Source organism: Mixophyes fleayi, chromosome 1, assembly GCF_038048845.1.
Source record: "Mixophyes fleayi isolate aMixFle1 chromosome 1, aMixFle1.hap1, whole genome shotgun sequence".
Taxonomy (NCBI): domain Eukaryota; kingdom Metazoa; phylum Chordata; class Amphibia; order Anura; family Limnodynastidae; genus Mixophyes; species Mixophyes fleayi.
Window position 1 is genome coordinate 144,506,941 of NC_134402.1, and position 19,342 is coordinate 144,526,282.

Below are 19,342 nucleotides of genomic sequence, written 5' to 3' on the forward strand. Positions count from 1 at the left end.
TCACGAGGCAGACTCTAGCGTGTGGCTTAACCAGACCGGCCGTGGCCACCTGAAGCTTCCTACAGAATATTCTACCTAACGGTTTGATACGACAAGCAGCATTAAAGGAGCCTAGAAGGGACTGAATGCGACGAAGCGGCTGAAAGGACCTCTATTATTAAATCCGATAGATTCTTGACCTTATCCATAGGAAACCTGCAACACCCGGCAACCGTGTAGATCTCAATGCCCAAAGGGTGGAGAGGCATCAGTCAGCAGTCAGCTTCGCCAACTGTATCCCTTTCCCGAATTGCTTGACTAAAGCAAGCGCCTCATCAAAAGACTGATACACTACCGAGCTATTGACAGAGCTGAATTAGGCAGAATTTTCCTTCGATCTTTTTAGGAACTACGCCTACAGGGTAAATTACCAAATTGGCTAAAGGAGGCAATTTAAAAGGACCGACCATGCGTCCCAGCCCGACTTCCTTACAAACTTTTTCTAACAATATGTCTGGCAACACATAAGCCGATTTAAGGTTTTTGATGCTGTCGTTCATACCTCTCTACATGTGGGAATTCGAAAGTCTTCTTGAAACCCTTATTGTAAGAAGTGGGACTGGGAGGCATCGTGGAATAACATCAGCCATCTGTTTTAAACTGGAATTTTAATGGGTGATGGGGCTTTGCCCAGGGGCTCCAGGGTTATTGCGACCTCTGCCCATGCTCCCTAAGCCCTTGGGGCAATCTTCCGCGTGGTGAGCCCCACGGCAGTTCGCGCATGTGTGTTGATAAATCCCACCAAGAGCATGTGGCGGAGTTAAAGGTAACACTGTGGTTCCAGGAAACCCGGGGAGGGCTACGCCTCCCCGTCGTCTGAAACCTGGTGTCTGCTGCTGTTTGGGTGTCTGTTGCGCTAGGTCTTATAAGCGCCATCCATGTCTCTATGTCTTTAAATGCAAAGGGGATCATTCTTTGGCCCGAAACCTTCCCCCTGAAACTCTCATCTTATTTACGCCATATTATCGGCCCGTCGCAGTTGGACATTTCTGTGATGAGGTGAAGGTAGCGCCATACATCTATGTTGGCCTGTGGTCTGGTCTCTAAGTAGCATCCCGCAAACATACAGAACCCTATTAACCAGTTAGGGAAACAACAAAACGCCTCCAGACTTATACCTCCTTTGGAGCACGCTGCAATGGATTCTTTCCTGGCCTTTTCAGTGAGAGAGAACATATGTACATAATAGCCTTTACGAATCTTATCTTTAACGCTAGGGCGCATTGAAGTGAGCAGTACAGTGTTTTCGCATTTCACTAGGGGTCCGCTTAACTTTACCGGACTAACCGTTCCCGGATCTGCCTGTCTATGTGACCTTTAAAGTGCTCATTTAAAATTCTTATTAGCTTGCGCGACCCCTGCTCGAACCGGAAGAGCCCTCACTCGTTGTTGATCTAGGTGGACTGAGTGTATGCGTTATCTGCGTGGTGTGAATTTCATGCTCACTCTCTTGCCCGATTGACCTTCCGTATTCACATCTTGCATTGCTGGAGCTGCTGCCACTGCTGGAGCCTGCAGATTCCGCTTCGACTGCTCCCAACTGGGCCCGGGACCAACTTCTGCATTGCCGGTAGCCTGTTAGACCGAGAGAAACATTTAGCATGTCGCGTGCCACAGTCAACGTGGTAACTCCTCTATCCTGCCTTGGAGAAATTGCCAACATCTGTGAGTTGGGTTGTGACTGTTGCTGCAGGGAAATGGGCCCAGTGAAACCTGGAGTTGGCAGGGTTCATGGATTGTCCATTGGTGGGGGGGATGGATTGCTGAAACCTTAGAGAAGGTTCGTAAAAAGGGTGGGGGGTGGATAGGGAGCAGACCAACTGGTCGCCACGTCGGGTGAGTTTGGTCTGTTGTGAGGAGGGAAGCAACGGGGCCTGCTGTCCATATCCAAAGGCTTGGGGGCTTCTGGAACATGGGTGGTGGGAAGGCCAGGATAGGGATGTGATGGCCTGAATGCTGCCTATGTGTTTTGGGCCAGGGAGGAATGTGACCCATCGTATGACACATTAGGGGCCTGCTGGAGTATGTGAGGTGAACCTGAACCGTAGATTCCCCGAGTGGTTATAGGGGAAGTGCGATCAAGGGGATAGGATGGGCCCAAAATTTGTGACTCTAGAGAGAATAGGAGCGGGGAGTCATGGGGGGGCTGATGCTGCCAGGAGGTTTGAGGCCTTCCCTGTCCCATGGCCCATGGGGATGGCAGGGGGGGGGTCGAAAGAGAGGGACATAAGTGGAGCGGGGCGGGTGGATGGCAACCATGCCCACTCAGGGTGTTCCTATGGATAAATGGGCTGGGGGGTGAAGAGGGTGTGCACCTTGCAGTTCCCATCACAAGGATCTTTGCGACTGAGGGGAGGTGGAGGGGAAAGAATTGGGACTGTCCCCTATAAGTTGGATGCGAGTAAGGGGGAAGGGGAGACGGGGGAAGTGGTGCTTCTAATAACCATTCTATCAGCCCATGCACCTTGGGTGATGTCGGCCTACCCCAGCTGCCTACAACTGCTGATGTGGTACAGCAGTGAGGGAGAAGGAGAAGTGTATCCCCCGGAGTCCTAACTCAAGCAAGCATCTTGCTTGAGTTGAGACTCCGGACTCCGGAGTCGTGCGAACGCGCCGCCCGCTCCGGAGCCCGAGACCTGCCTCTGCCTGCCCCGACAGCCAGGTGACCACTTGAGGGAGGGGGAACGTGCCCGACCGCTGCGTTGGGCTCTTCTGGGGGGGCGGGAATAGTATTTGCGGTGGCTGCTGCCGGGAGATGCATGACGGGGGGAGGGGACTGTTCGGCCGAGGTGCCGGGAGCCTCATGCATTGGATCAGTTGAGGGGGACAACTCTCGGAAATAGATGGGTGGGTGAACCACTCTCCAGGGTCTGGGCATCGTGCAGGGAAACTGGGAACAGGGAAAGGAAACGTATAGGGGATGATCTGAGATGCCGGGGAAACAAAGAATATGAGAAGGGATGGCAATAAATCTGGGCAGGGGTGAAAGAAAGGACAGGGAACAGAATAAAGGAAAAAGAGGAAGAGAGAACGAAAGAGAGAATGCAAACGGAGAAATAAATTGACTTGAACTAATTGATACTGAGCCTGTGACTCCTGTGTCTTCTCCTAAGCGATGCAGGAACGAAGAGACAGGCCCGTCCACAGAGGGAGGATATTTAACATGGGAACCTTTGGATCCTCCCTGTGCATCCATTTGCTGGCCTCTGCTTTCTCATTAACCCCCGTTAATATTAAGACCCTGTCAGACCCCAACCATTAGTTTAGGCACGTTCAGCCTATTACTTCACTCAGCAATAATTGTGCAACTACTTGTAACGCCCGCTCTGGCATTGTTATTCACACCCCCTGGTGACTGAATTTGTAGCTCCGGCACTAGGCCTCATAGAAGACACACTAGGAATGGTTGCTCAGCAACATAAGTCTGATATGAGCTGATCAGAACCTGTGTAGAAAGAGAATGAAAGCCAGAGACCCTGAATGGAGAGGAGGTTCTGAAATCCCCCAAGTAATCATGACAGGCAGAATATGAGTGAAAAGCCAAGATTCTCATTTAGTATCCTTGGTGCGATTATATCGAATTAGTATAACCCCTTGATTCCAGCTGAAATAGTTTCTTAGCATGATCACCTCCTTTTGGGAGGTTGAACATTATTAATTAGAACCAAGTATCTCTTATTATTGATGGATATATGGTAAGGATACATATAGTATATACAGTAATGTGCTAAAGGGGCTGCAAACTTAACTTTCTTAAACATGTAGAATCTACTATAAGGAAAAAAAGAACCTCTTTTCATTTATTCTGTACCACTGTTAGACCATATCTCTCAACATTGTTAAAAAGTCCCCATGAGAACAGAAGTGTGTGCAACACCGCAATTGCGCTGGTGCGTCACTAGAGAGGGTGTTACCTTCCATATTGTGGGTGTGCTTAATTTGGAATCCCTCACCTGTGTAATAACCTACTTCTTCCCTCATATATCTACCTTGTAGCAGGACATTTTCTCCTCTCCACCCTGTAGCAGCACATTGTCCCCACTCCCCTTGATGTAGATTTCACATTTCCTACCTGTTCTCCTATAGTGTCTCTCGGAAGTCTAATTTCTGCAGTCTAGCAGTAAACCACAGTGAAGCCTATTCTGCTTCGCTGCCAGATTGACTTTACTAATGAATGATTGGTCTCACTTCTGTGTGGTAGGTCTCCCACAGCCCCAGTCAGATACCAGGTATAATGTGGGACAGACACACAGGAGCCTGGGATGCTGGGTCAGGAATACAGCAGGTGTATTGCTGTCCCAGGTCTGACTATCTATTCTGCTGCTCACGGGCCACAAAAATGGCCTTATATGCCATGTGTTCATCACTGTGTTGGACTATTCAATCGCACAACAATAGACTACATGCTTTTATGTATTTATAACAATTCCATGTAAAGTTTTAACTTGCTGTTTGCTATAAACATATAATATGAAATAAAAAATGTCATATTCCCACATTGACTCAAATATCTAAACATTATTTTTTACAATCCATGTAGATGGTAAATACAGGAATATGCCGGACAGATGATCACGCGATGCACGGTGACTTTCCAAATGTAAATTATCCAGTAATTCTTGGCCATGAAGGAGCTGGAATAATTGAAAGTGTTGGAGAAGAAGTGACTGAACTAAAACCAGGTATGTTTGAGAAATTAGGAAATGATAGAACTAGTATATGCTTTCCTCAAAGCACTTATGTATACAAGAAACAATACTGACTACAGTAACAGAACTGAGCACGCTAAGGCTTTGCACAACAGATGTTTAAAAATGGGGCTCCACCATCCTATGTAGATGTTCTAATTTATAAATGTCCATTTTTGTTGCATGTAAACCCATCTGTATTTTATTTACATTTGTTTTATACCATTTACCATGACAATAGTAGCGCTAACTTAATTTCTTCTAGCATTCTTTGGGCCGTACTTTAACAATAACTATGATACTGTACCACCACAAGGATTTTTCCCAGTTAGCCAATGGGGGACACTGGGGACATTGGGATATAGAGTAGTGGAGAGGCAAACTGGCACTTTAAGTAATTTTAGTAAACTCTAGCTCCCCCCTCTCTATACCCCCTTTCTGTAGAGCCTCAGTTTAGTTTAAGTGAGCTGCAGCCCTACTTACTTTTCTTTTCATTCATTTTTTATGTTCAGCCATTAGTTTTCTTTGGGAGCTGGGTCAGACAGGGGTCACTGTAGATATGTGAGTCCCTGCTAGGCATTGGATTGGTGGAAGGGGCTGTCCTGCTGGACGCCTGTCAATTCAATGCTGGGCCCTGGGAGGAGGTGTTTTCTTTCCTCTCTTGCACTTCCTCCTTGGTGGTCTCTCACTCCTCTTGTGCAGACACCAGAATAGGCAGCCATTGAGCAGCTCCAGCTTCTCCCTTTTCTGTCCCTTGTCCTGTAAAATAACTACTTGGTGTTTTATTTTGTTTTTTTCTTAGACTTTTTGTCCTTTAGGTTGTTGGGGCTACTTAGCTGTAAGGCAGGCCTTGATTGTGTACTGCTGGTCTTATTTTGTCCCTGTCACTTATTTTTGTCCCATTTGTTAACATGTCAGACAGGGGGAGATCCTTAAGGATTAAGGCTGGGGTGACTTCTGTATTGACGTTCGACTGTATGCTAACTTGTTCTCTGCACAGTAAGGTGCAGATGCCTTTGCATGCCATGTGCGCCAGGGGGCTCTGGCTCCTACTAGATGGAGTCCGCCTGGGCTCTCTTACTAACCAATACTGTTGCTGAACTGGCCCAGTTGGTCCAGTCTTGGTCTGTGGGTGGTCCTTCCCCGAATCCCACTGTCTCTAGTGCTAGTGGGATGGATTCTGTTCCTGGTTCACAAAGCCAGGGTCCGGTTGGACCCGTAGTGGCCTATTGTAAAGAATCGGCCCTGAGGTTTTTGCAAAATAGGAACTGCCTTCACATTTGGACATTCAAATTGCACGGCTTGCCAGGGTTACTACAATCCCTCTGCCCAACACAGTCCTTAAGGACAGCAGATGGTACAATTGAGGACATTCTATTGCCCATTTTTGTGGAGGCAGGGGCCTCCTTAAGGCCCGCTTTGGCATCTGTGTGGGTCAACAAAGCTGTAGGATGCCAGTCTGAACAGCTGTCTGAGGGTGGTGGCTGGGAGACCATCTTTTGAATTGCTTCCCTGGGTGGAACAAATTCAGAGCTACAAATTTCTTGGGGAGGCGGCCCTGGATCAGTCCAGCAATAGGTGGGAAAAAGTACTTTTCTCCCTGTCAATGCTCCCATGCCAACAATGTCTAGGTTTCATTTCTTTCGCTCTTCGAGCAGGTTTAGGGGATCAGACATTCACCCCCATGCGGGAGGGGTCTACAGAATCGGCATCAGGCCTGCTCGCTGTCCGGTGGCAAATTATACAGACAACTGCTGTTGTGACGGGCATTCTGTCCTTCTAAGGTCAGCCGTGCTGGGACCAGTCTTCTCCTATTCAGGGATCAGTGGTTCCAGTCCACCATAGATGCCTGGGTGCGGGGAGTTATGGACCGGGGGTACATGATTGATAATCAGGAGCTTTAGAAATACTATAAGGACAGTAGTGTAGCACTTTCAATTTTTTGGTGCTTTTACCCCCCTCCCAGGAATTTAGCTCTACATGACCTGGATGAGGTCATATACAGCAACTTACTAGGTTTAGATGTCAACCCTACACCAGCAATGCCAAGATGAGAATATCCGCAAGTGGAAGTAATTTACTGGACATGCTGCTCAGTTCAGGTTTTTTTGCCTAAAAGTGACAGTTTACAACTCTTATCATAATGATTCAATCCCGGATAGGCAGGACCCTGATTTTGGATATATGATGTTGTATCCATACATGAACCAGGGCCGTCTCTTCCATTGGGCAGGTGCCCGGGGGCCCTGCAGGCAAGGGGGGCCCGTCCGGCTCCCTCCCTGGTCCCCTCTTCCGTGCTGTGCTCGCAGTGAATGCTGGGCGTGATGTCACGCCCAGCATTCACTGCAGCCACAGCACGGAAGAGGGCAGAAGAGACTCAGCGGCGCAGAAAAAAGAAGAGGATCGGACTTAAGGTAAGTTAAGGGGGCCCCTATATGTGTGTGTGTATATATATATATATTTTTTTTTAGGTGCCCGGTACACTGCATTGCCCGGGGGCCCATAAAGTATTTAAGGTGGCCCTGACATGAACCCAACTCCACTTTGCTTCCTCTTGGAGAATCTGAGCATCATTTATTCTAGAAAGAGGCTTGGACATAACGCTACTCCTCACAGGATAGGCCTCACGGTAGGAGGAGACTTGGATATCCAGCATTCTTAGATGTGGCATGGCAAGGATTATTGGCCAAATAGTACCTCATCTTCCTTTCAGAAGCAATTATATTATAACTAAATATAAATAAATTTGATTTTAGCTTTTGCTGATGATGACTAGTGCATTTTCACTTAGTATTTTTAGGGGAAAATGTATGACTGAAGAATAACTGTTATTTAATACAATTTATTACGTTTCATCTACTGCAAGTCAAAGGGCTTTTCTTTATTTCTACCTATAATAGGTGTGTGTGTTTTTTGTTTTGTTAAAAAGGTTACTTTAAATTTCCTTTCCTTGTTTTACTTGGCAGATGTTTTTTAAGTTGTTTAATAAATGCCGTCTGGTGTTAAAGGCAATGTCTCTGTAACCATTTTATTTTTCATTATTTTGTTCCATGTCTGTAACAGACATTAAATCTTAGACTGCTTTTATGGAGTGTTTTTCTGCTTAATGAATAAAACAGTAAATTAACTTTAATCATCATTAATTAATGAGTACATAAAAAAAATGTAATATTCAATCAAACTGCTTTGGAAATACTTTAGCTCCTCTTTCATTTTTTATTTTTGAAGGAGACAAAGTAATCCCCCTATGTGTTCCTCAGTGTGGAAGGTGCAGTTCTTGTCTAAATCCGCACACCAACTGCTGTCGTAAAACACAGTGAGTATTGATAGGGCCAGACATTGTATCACATTAGCACAGCACTGTTACAGGCAGGTCATTATTGTATCAAATATTGATGTAAAATGCTCCTGAGTGGTAATCCAGAAACCACAAACTGTTTGTGATATGAACTTCAAAGAGAGTAGCATTCGTCTGTTATTAAATAATTGCAATTGTGAATGTTTTTTGGTTTTTAAATTCCTTTCCAATCAGCCTCATTGAATCCCAAAATGTAATGCCAGACAAGACTTCTCGGTTTTCGTGCAAGGGGAAGGTTGTGTATCACTTTTTATGGACAAGTACCTTTTCTGAATATACTGTGGTGCCTACTGATGCTGTAGCAAAGATTGATGACAAGGCACCTTTGGAGAAAGCCTGTCTCTTTGGATGTGGTTTTCCCACTGGATATGGAGCTGCCATGAATACTGCTAAAGTAAGTTGTGTTTGTTCTTCATACTTATGAATAAGCTACCTTACTTAGAAGCAATTAAACTGTAAGCTATACCAATTGATTAGTCTTGTAATAGACTGATAAAAGATAATATTTGATTGACTCTTATAGGTTGCAAAACGTTTCTGCTATTTGTCATGTAATTGACGTAAACTGGGTTACATCATGCCAACATATATAAATGGACCTGCACAGCATGAGTTTATAAACAAATTACACCAACAGGTGTTCTCTACATAGAATATACTCAAAATACACAGAAAACTGGCACCTGCTACATATTGAGATGTTGATAATTAATATTTATTACATATGTAAAATACCGGCAAGATTGCTTGTTTAAAAACATTTATAATATGAGGGGAGAGTAGCTGCTAATATCAAACTGATGCCTGCAAGAAACAGATACTCGCTTATGTAGATGGATAATGTAGTCTAGTATAATATTACTGGGTTACAACAATTAAATTATAGAAGTGCTAATCGTAATAATCAAAGTACAATTAGTAAAGTGCACAGTGCTACATATAAGTAGGGTCAGTTCATATCTCCATCTCAGCCACTACAGTACATTTGGACAAAAAAATGAATATATATATATGTTTGTGTTTGCATAGGTTGAAACCGGCTCTACTTGTGCAATATTTGGTTTGGGTGCAATAGGGCTGTCAACCATCATAGGCTGTAAAGTATCTGGAGCTACAAGAATTATAGCTATAGATATAAACAGTGGCAAGTTTGAAAAGGCAATGTTGTTTGGAGCCACAGAATGCATCAATCCTAAGGATTACACCAAGCCAATCGAGGAGGTGATTATTGAAATGACAGGACATGGAGTGCATTATGCTTTTGAATGCATCGGGAGTACAGATGTCATGGTATGTACGACTACTGATGGGGTGAGCAGTTTATTGTGTAATGGTGTAATAAAAGTGGGTACCAGGCTCTGTCAATAAAAGTTATGCCTGCCTCTGGGACTCTTTTTTTTTTTTTTTTTTTTCTGTAAGTCATAAAGAAATATTTCCTGTTAATTCTTAACATGCATGTGGGTTTTTGTCAATATTTAATGGTAAAATATGTGACCAGCTCTTTATATCTAGTCCATGGTTTGTCACCCAAGGCAAGGTTAGGAGAGGGGGAAATTTGGAGGGAATAGCGACTAAACGTACACCACTCTTTGGAAACTGATTATCGGGAGAGAGGACATTGAACTGACAATTTAATTTCTTGCTATCTGTATCATGCATTTCAAGGACAAGCACAGCTTAATTAAAAATTTAACTTGTGAACTCTGACTACAAGATAGTTCTGACTTATTTTTATTTTTTTCCTCTCATGACTCAGAAAGCGGCTCTTGAGTGTACTCACCAAGGATATGGTACCAGTGTCATCATAGGCTCGGCTCCCCCAAAGGAACACATCACTTTTGATCCATATCTGCTGCTTACAGGTCGTACATGGAAAGGCAGTATTTTTGGAGGTATAATTTGATATAACACAAAAATGATGCTTAACATACTGTATGAAATCGTTTTATTTTTATACCTAGGGTTGGGTTTCTGGAAAGACCATAGTCCAGAGCCAAGGGCAGCAGAATTGAAGCAGTGTCCCGCTGACCAGTTGTTTTGTAATGCTATTTTTAATTTTCTTATTTATGATGTATTTGGACTGAAAAATGCATTAATTTGAATTCTTTTTACAGAACTAGAGATTTGTTACCATTATATGTTAGAGATGAGCGGGCTCGGATATCTGAAATCCGAGCCCACCCGAACGTTGCCGATCTGAGCCGGATCCGAGACAGATCCGGGTATTCCCGCCAATTGCAAAACTGAAACCGAGGCTCTGAGTCATAATCCCGCTGTCAGATATCGCGATACTCGGATCCTATAAATTCCCCGCTAGTCGCCGCCATCTTCACTCGGGCATTGATCAGTGTAGAGGGAGGTTGTGTTAGGTGGTCCTCTGTCCTGCTATATCACGTGCTGTGCTGTGCTGTTCAGTTCTGTGCTGTGCTGTGCTGTGTTCTGCTCAGTCCAGTGGTGCTGTGTCCTGTGCTCTGTCCTTCTGAGTTCAGTGGTGCTGGTGGGTCCTGTGCTGTGTCCTGTTCAGTCCAGTGGGGCTGTGTCCTGTGCTCTGTCCTTCTGAGTTCAGTGGTGCTGCTGGGTCCTGTGCCGTGTCCTGTTTAGTCCAGTGGTGCTGTGTCCTGTGCTCTGTCCTTCTAAGGGCATTGTTATTTCCCCATTATTCCCAAATTATAAAAAATTTCAAAAAAAGTTATAAAAAAAATTACATAAACAGTAATTATAAAAAAAAAAAAATATCCCAAAACAATCCTGCAGTATAAGTCCATTGGTACTGCTATATTACAAAGTTCACTGATTCAGCAGTATAAGTCCAGTGGTACTGCTATTACAAAGTTCACTGATTCAGCAGTATAAGTCCAGTGGTACTGATATATTACAAAGTTCACAGATTCAGCAGTATAAGTCCAGTGGTACTCTCCTGTGCCGCATATAATTTTTAAAGGCTTTGCCGAGTGTGTGTGGCTTAGGGGTACGCTCTCTTGTGCTACATATAATGGAAAACAAAAATTTGGAGGATAAAGTAGGGAAAGATCAAGACCCACTTCCTCCTAATGCTGAAGCTGCTGCCACTAGTCATGACATAGACGATGAAATGCCATCAACGTCGTCTTCCAAGCCCGATGCCCAATCTCCTAGTACAGGGCATGTAAAATCCAAAAAGCCCAAGTTCTCAAAAAGTAGCAAAAAGAGAAACTTAAAATCATCTGAGGAGAAACGTAAAGTTGGCAATATGCCATTTACGACACGTAGTGGCAAGGAACGGCTTAGGCCCTGGCCCGTGTTCATGACTAGTGGTCCAGCTTCACCCAAGGATCTAAGCCCTCCTCCTCCCCCCATACAAAAAATTTAGGAGAGTTATGCTGTCAGCAACAACAACAAAACAGCAAAGAACTCTGCCTTCTAAACAGATGACATCACAAATCCCCAAGGCGAGTCCAAGGGTGTTGGTGGTTGTGAAGCCTGACCTTCCCATCACTGTACGGGAAGAGGTGACTCCATCCAGCATTTGCAGCACACCCTCTGCATATGTTGGAAGGATCACCCACAGTGTAGATCCAGATTTGGATAATCAAGGTGTCAATGTTGTACACCGGGAGGAGGCTATTGATGTAGCTGGCGCTGTGGAGGAACTTGATGATGAGGATGGTGATGTGGTTATTGTAAATGAGGCACCAGGGAGGGGAAACAGCTGATGTCCATGGGATGAGAAAGCCCATCTTCATGCCTGGTCAGAAGACCAAAAAAAGGACCTCTTCGGTCTGGAGTTATTTTTATCCAAATCCGGACAACCAATGTATGGCCATATGTAGCTTATGTAAAGCTCAAATAAGCAGGGGTAAGGATCTTGCCCACCTAGGGACATCCTCCCTTATACGTCACCTGAATAACCTTCATAGTTCAGTGGTTAGTTCAGGAACTGGGCCTAGGACCGTCATCAGTACAGGGACACCTAAATCCTTTGGATACACACCACCAACACCCTCCTCGTCAACTTCCTCCACGATCTCCATCAGATTTAAAACTGTAGGCCATGTCACCAGCCAGACTGAGTCCTCTTCAATACGGGATTCATCCGAGGAATCCTGCAGCGGTACACCTACTACTGCCACTGCTGCTGTTGCTGCTGTTAGTCGGTCATCTTCCCAGAGGGGAAGTCGTAAGACGGCTACGTCTTTCAGAAAACAATTGACCGTCCAACAGTCATTTTCCATGACCACAAAATACGATAGTAGTCACCCTATTGCAAAGCGTATAACTGCGGCTGTAACTGCTATGTTGGTGTTAGACGTGCGCCCGGTGTCCGCCATCAGTGGAGTGGGATTTAGAGGGTTGATGGAGGTATTGTGTCCCCGGTACCAAATCCCGTTGAGATTCCACTTCACTAGGCAGGCGATACAAAAGATGTACAGAGAAGTACGAGCAAGTGTCCTCAGTGCTCTTAAAAATGCGGTTGTACCCACTGTCCACTTGTCCACATGTCCGTAGTTAAGTGGTTCTGGGCAAACGAAGGACTATATGACTGTGACAGCACACTGGGTAGATGCATCCCCTTCCGCAGCAACAGCAGCAGCTGCATCAGTAGCAGCATCTACACAACGTCTGCTCATGCCAAGGCAGGCAACATTGTGTATTACAGGCTTTAATAAGAGGCACAACGCTGACAACCTATTAGAGAAAATGAGGGAAATTATTTCGCAGTGGCTTACCCCACTTAGACTGTCCTGGGGATTTGTGGTGTCAGACAACGCCAGTTACATTGTGCGGGCATTGCATATGGGCAATTTCCAGCACGTCCCATGTTTAGCCCACACTGTTAATTTGGTGGTGCAGCATTACCTCAAGAGTGACAGGGGTGTGCAGGAGATGCTTGCGATGGCCCGCAAAATTGCTGGACACTTTCGGCATTCTGCCAGTGTCTACCGCAGGCTCGAGGCACATCAAAAAAGCATGAACCTGCCCTGCCATCACCTCAAACAAGAGGTTGTGACGCGCTGGAACTCCACCCTCTAAATGCTGCAGAGGATGGAGGAGCAGCAAAAGGCCATTCAGGCCTACACTGCCACCTACGACATAGGCAAAGGAGTGGGGATGCGCCTGAGTCAAGCGCAGTGGAGACTGATTTCCGTGTTGTGCAAGGTTCTCCAGCCGTTTGAACTTGCCACACGAGAAGTCAGTTCCGACACTGCCAGCTTGAGTCAGGTGATTCCCCTGATCAGGCTGTTGCAGAAGCAGCTGGAGAAAGTGAGGGAGGAGCTGGTAAACCATTGCGATTCCACCAAGCATGTAGCTCTTGTGGATGAAGCCCTTCGTACGCATTGCCAGGATCCGCGGGTGGTCACTATTTTAAAGGCAGAGGAATACATTCTGGCCATCGTTCTCGATCCTCGGTTTAAAGTGTATGTTTTGACTCTGTTTCCGGCGGACACAAGTCTGCAGCGGTGCAAAGACCTGCTGGTCAGGAGATTTGTCCTCTGAAGAGGACCATGACATGCCAACAGCTCCACCCTCATTTTCTTCCACATCTAAGGCTGCAAGGAAAAAGCTCAGTTTTCCTAAAAGAGCCGCTGGCGGGGATGCTGATAACATCTGGGCCGGACTGAAGGACCTGCCAACCATTGCAGACATGTCTACTGTTGCTGCATTGGATGCTGTCCCAATAGAAAAAATGGTGGAGGATTATTTTGCTGACACCATCCAAGTAGACATGTCAGACAGTCCATATTGTTACTGGCAGGAAAAAAAAGGCAGTTTGGAAGCCCCTGTACAAACTGGCTCTATTTTACCTGAGTTGTCCCCCCTCCAGTGTGTACTCGGAAAGAGTTTTTAGTGCAGCGGGGAACCTGGTCAGTGAGCGGCGAAGGAGGTTGCTTCCTCAGAACGTTGAAAAAATGATGTTCATAAAAATGAATTATCAATTCCTCAATCAAGTACAGCACTGCCCTCCAGATACTACAGAGGGACCTGTGGTTGTGGAGTCCAGCGGGGACGAATTGATAATGTGTGAGGAGGAGGAAGTACACACTGTAGAAGGAGAGGAATCAGAGGATGAGGATGAGGACGACATCTTGCCTCAGCAGAGCCTGTTTAGTTTGTACAGGGAGAGATGAATAGCTTTTTTGGTGTGGGGGCCCAAACAAACCAATCATTTCAGCCACAGTTGTTTGGTAGGCCCTGTCGCTGAAATGATTGGTTTGTTAAAGTGTGCATGTCCTATTTCAACAACATAAGGGTGGGTGGGAGGGCCCAAGGACAATTCCATCTTGCAACTCTTTTATTGCAATTATGTGACCATTCAACAGTCGTTTGCCATGAGCACAAAGTAAAACAAAATTAAAACAAATTCAACAAATTAAACCAAAAGTAAAATGCCCTGTCATAATCAAAAACAAGAGGTATTGCTTGCACTACTGTGGTGTTTATAAGTTAGAAACACTACACTTGAAAGCTTGAGCCTTTAATAGAAAAAGTCACTCTTCATTGCACGAATATTTGCAACAGCGACAATTTTTTGGTTAACAAAGTCAACAAATAACACTTCGACCCTTTCTGTCTTTCACATACTTGATGGGATCTCAATGATGAATGCTCTGTACCATGGTCGTCTAAAACAAGAGTTATTGACGTGCTATAACTACTGTAGTTTTTATAAATTATAAACACACTTGAAAGTTGGAGGAGGTATTGTGGCCCCGGTACCAAATTGGGTACCGGGGCCACTCCACTATGCAGTCCAGATAGAGGCGTATCAGATATTAAACAACGTTGACTGTTGCTGCCAAATCATAAATTAATGAAAATGACCTGTCATCGTCAAAAACAAGAGGTATTGACACGCTCGAACTACACCCTGTATATGCTGCAGAGGATGTAGGAGCAGGCAGCTGTGCAGTGGAATTCAGACCATTTGAAGGCGGAGGTATTGTGGCCCCGGTACCAAATTGTGTACCGGGACCACTGCACTATGCAGTCCAGAAAGCTACCTCGGTGAAACATTTTGGACTAAAAACAATATTGTGAGGTGTGAGGTGTTCAGAATAGACTGGGAATTAGTGGAAATGATTGTTATTGAATGTTATTTAGGTTATTAATAGCGTAGGAGTGAAAATAAACCAAAAAACTTGTGTTTTTAACACTTTTTATGTTTTTTTTTAAAAAAAAATCAGAATCCAAAACCTTAAATCCGAACCAAAACCTTTCGTCAAGTGTTTTGCGAAACAAATCCGAACCCAAAACCTCAATCAAATCCGAATCCAAAACACGAGACACCAAAAGTGGCCAGTGCACATCCCTATTATTTTGTGGTAGTGGATATAGAGTCCATAAGCCAGGTGCAAATTTACAGTTGATGTCTGCCATAGATTATTTTAAAATATAAAATGTACAAAACAAAATAGAAAATCCCTGTTGATAATAATAATAATAATAATAATAATAATAAATGAATGCTGTTATGGATGTATGAAGCAGAAATTACTTTTACATTTCACTGTCCTCTTAATGTCACTAATTTTCTGCACTAGGAACTGAGCAGCAAATTTAAAAAGAGCTCTGAACTGTTATTATAAATGATATAATCTACAGTTGAAACAACATTTAGCAGTGTGTTTAGGTTACCACAGTGGATTATTGATTTATTTACATTAGGGTAGTTTATGATATTGTTAAAGTTTCATAGAGTAGAATACTATTTGAAGGATTTTCTTATAGTTTTGTAAGTGTAGAAGGTACATTTATAAATTAAAAACATAGCAAATATTTTATTCGGTAAAACTGTTACTCAATCTATAATGTTATTACTAATGCAGTATTGGGTTGTGTAGTTTTAGGTCTTGTTTCACAATCTAGAAGTGTGTAGAAAGCACCTCAATCTGTAGCTGCTTTTGTCCACAGATAAAATCTATATATACCTATACCATAGAAGCCAGTGCCACCTGGTGGGGCTTAGTGCTAGACATTGTTGACTTAAAACATTTACAGCTGCAAAACCATTGCTAGAAGAATTTTAAAAGGCCATGAAGATGAAGGTTGCTGGATGGTTTCTCCTATTTATTTATAGGATTTGCTCCCTTATGTGGACCCATCATGATTGAGTCTTGTTTCAAGTCGGCTTAGGGCAATGTTTGCCACTACTCCTGCTTCTGCCAAAATTCTCAGGTTCTACAGACTGATGCGTTCAACTCTGCATGAGACTCCAAGTTTTGGGTGCTAAGTAAAGTAAAAATACTTATTTATGGCACACATCTCCCTCATGTAGAAATGTCAGAAATTCCTTTTGAGCAGATGGTAGTTTGGAGGGGAGGGGATAACTTCACATGTATTATGTTTTTATATAGGAACCAATATGCATCAAAGCAAAACTTTTTTAAATTCATATTTGAGGACATCTCTGAATACAACTGAAGTCATTAAATGTAGGCACATAACATGTGTCAAGCATATTTAACGGGCTTATGAAGAAGAGATCATGCAGCTTCCCAACTAAATTATCAAAACCTGTTTTGTGTTTCATATGCATCTGTGTGTAAACTCGTATTCTGATAAAGGGGATTATCAAAACTGTGAAATGTTTTAAGAGAATTATTCTAGGTATAGCTTTCAACACTAGAAAACTGTGCCTGAAAGGGACCATAAAAGTCAGTCTGAAAAATGATTAGCATACCACCCTAGTCACAGTTAATAGGGGTTCAGGGCTGGACATGTAAGAGAACATTTAAAAGATAATGAACTCTTAAAAGCTGTCAGTTCTTGGGTTTCATTCTTTCTACTGATGAATTGCACAGTCCTTCTAGACAGATGGCAGAATTTGTGAGTGTGCTATGACTGTTTTTATTCCTGTTTTTAGTTTTAAAGAAAACCGTTTTTATAATTGTATTTCTGAATGTCATTTTCTTAGCTTTTTTTTTTTTAATACAATAAATATAATGTGACTTTCATTATATTAAACTCTTTTTTTTAAAAAAAAATATCCTGTCTTTGTGTTCTTAAAGAATGCACATGTTAAGACAAGCTTGGTTTTATATAAACACTACATAAATAAATGAAAGGGATTGTTTTACAGAATCATATTTTAGTTTTATGATTATTTTCCTCAGAGTGTCAGCTTTGAAACTATCTTAGTGGTGGCAAAACTAGGTAGTTAATAGTGGGTTTGAGATATAATTTTGGGAGAGTTTAATAATTTTTGACACAAGTGGTTTTGTTTTGTTTTGTTTAACATTTAACATCCACATGTCACACATGCACAAGTATGGCTGGTTATGACTCTGCCCTGTATAGTTTTTGCATATTTTAAACCTGACATTCCTTCACTGAACAAGACTGTGATCTGTATTTTTCAGGCTGGAAAAGTAAGGAGTGTGTCCCCAGACTTGTTGCTGACTACATGGCAAATAAATTTAACTTGGATGGATTAGTGAGCCATACTTTGCAATTTGACCACATCAATAAGGGTTTTGAACTGTTGCAATCCGGGGAAAGGTAGAGAATGTTTAAAATAAATAAAAAAGTCATTTACAAATAAAGATTAATAATGTGAATTCTGAGCATGTATGCATCTAATCTCTGTTGGGTCAATGCAATGATTCTTGTACCCCCCTTACCTCTGTCTACCCACTGCAATAATCTCCTCCATGCCTGTACATGTATGCTATGTGTGGTTGGTGGAAGTGGCATCATTGCCATTCACTTGCTATTCAGGTATTGCTGGCTGACAGGAAATACCTGGCAGCCATCTTCAGTTCTCAGTATGTACCACATGCTAAAGACATGTTCTCCAGCCTCTTCATCTTGATCTGAACTGACAGTCCTACAATGCCTACTTTTCAGCTCACTGCAATTATCTGTCCCCCTGCACCTGTCTGCCCCTTGCAGTGATACTGCCCCTGCTGCTCTCCCCTTCCTGTAATGATCTACCCTCATTACTCCTTACAATGATCATCCTCCTGTTTCTGTGTTCATTAGAGTTTCATACTTTGTATTGGAGGGGGGGGGGCATAATAGAAAATGGCAAGTATCAAGCACTCACGATAAAATATCCCTCTTTCTCTTTCCTCACTGATGTTTAAATGATGTAGTAATTGATAATGTTTTAAAATCCATTCATACCGAAATATACATATGTTTATTACTAATTTTATATGAAAACATATATTCTGTGTACATATATCTGATTATTTCATTTGTTTTATTGACAGCATTCGCACAATTTTGACGTTCTAAACTGGAGAACTTCCATGGGCTGGTGTTTATTCATGTCCAGTATAATTGTACTTGAGATGAAAATTAAATGAAATGTTTAAACTTAGAACAATTTCATTTTTGATTGCATTAAATTTAATGTATCAACAAAATTATTCTCTCATCTGACCTAATCTAAAATAAATTTGTTGCAGACTTTATCTTGTTAGTTTTCTATAATCTTTGTGCCATTAATTTGTAGCCTGTCGGACTATAATCTAATCATAATTATGTCAAACTGTTAAGTGAAAGGGATTGAATTGAAAACAGAATAATCTGAATAAAGTTATTGTGTGTTACTGCTAACACTGTCGAACTACATCCCAATGCTTTTATCTACTGTCATCAGGGGCGGGCTGAGCCGGGGGGCAGGGGGGCATTGGCCCCCCGGACCGCTCAGACTTTCCGCTTTTAGGGCCGGGGGGTAGGCCCCCCGATGCAATTTCTCCGGATTTTTACCGTCAGCGCACAGGCAGCCGCATCACATGACATGGGATGCGGCCGCATCATCAATGACGCGGCCGCATCCCGTGTAATGAGATGCGGCCGCTTGTGTGCCCCCCTGCCTGAAGTATCCCAGCCCGCGCCTGACTGTCATGGTACGTAATTATATACCCTTGTTACTCCTGATGTAAACCTGGCACATATACTGCTGATCTACAGGTGGACGCATTGTGAGATGTGACTGAATTAACATGTAAATGTGCTTTTAAATGTGTGTGCCTTTTCCTGATTCTGTTATGGGCACAAATGTATCCAACTCTACATCAACTGCTTTACATTTTTTTACTATTGAAAAAAAAATAAAAAAAATTGATGACTGGACTGACGGTGAACCCATTTTTGGAAGAGCGTGCATTGTCCATAGAGAAGGGAATGTAATATGAATGTTTACAAATATTTAAATGCTCTAATAAAGCATGAAATGTAAGGCACACCTGATGCACCTAGCTGTATTTTCTTGTTCTATATGTTAAACGTTCATCAGATTATTATGTGTAGAAATTAAAAAGGGTTAGAG

At 43.1% G+C, this 19,342-nt stretch overlaps 1 protein-coding gene across 2 annotated transcripts in view; it reads left to right on the forward strand.

Moving 5' to 3' along the window:
* Positions 1–19,035, forward strand: part of LOC142143446 (alcohol dehydrogenase 1-like) — a 35,130-nt gene extending 16,095 nt beyond the window's left edge. For both annotated transcript variants that reach the window (XM_075201299.1, XM_075201306.1), the window contains exons 3-9: positions 4,580–4,721; positions 7,956–8,043; positions 8,260–8,479; positions 9,115–9,375; positions 9,842–9,977; positions 17,424–17,562; positions 18,279–19,035. In XM_075201299.1, the coding sequence (XP_075057400.1) occupies positions 4,580–4,721; positions 7,956–8,043; positions 8,260–8,479; positions 9,115–9,375; positions 9,842–9,977; positions 17,424–17,562; positions 18,279–18,303 (1,011 nt within the window). In that variant the 3' untranslated portion in view covers positions 18,304–19,035. The remainder of the gene's footprint in view (positions 1–4,579; positions 4,722–7,955; positions 8,044–8,259; positions 8,480–9,114; positions 9,376–9,841; positions 9,978–17,423; positions 17,563–18,278) is intronic.
* The last annotated feature ends 307 nt before the right edge of the window (positions 19,036–19,342 follow it).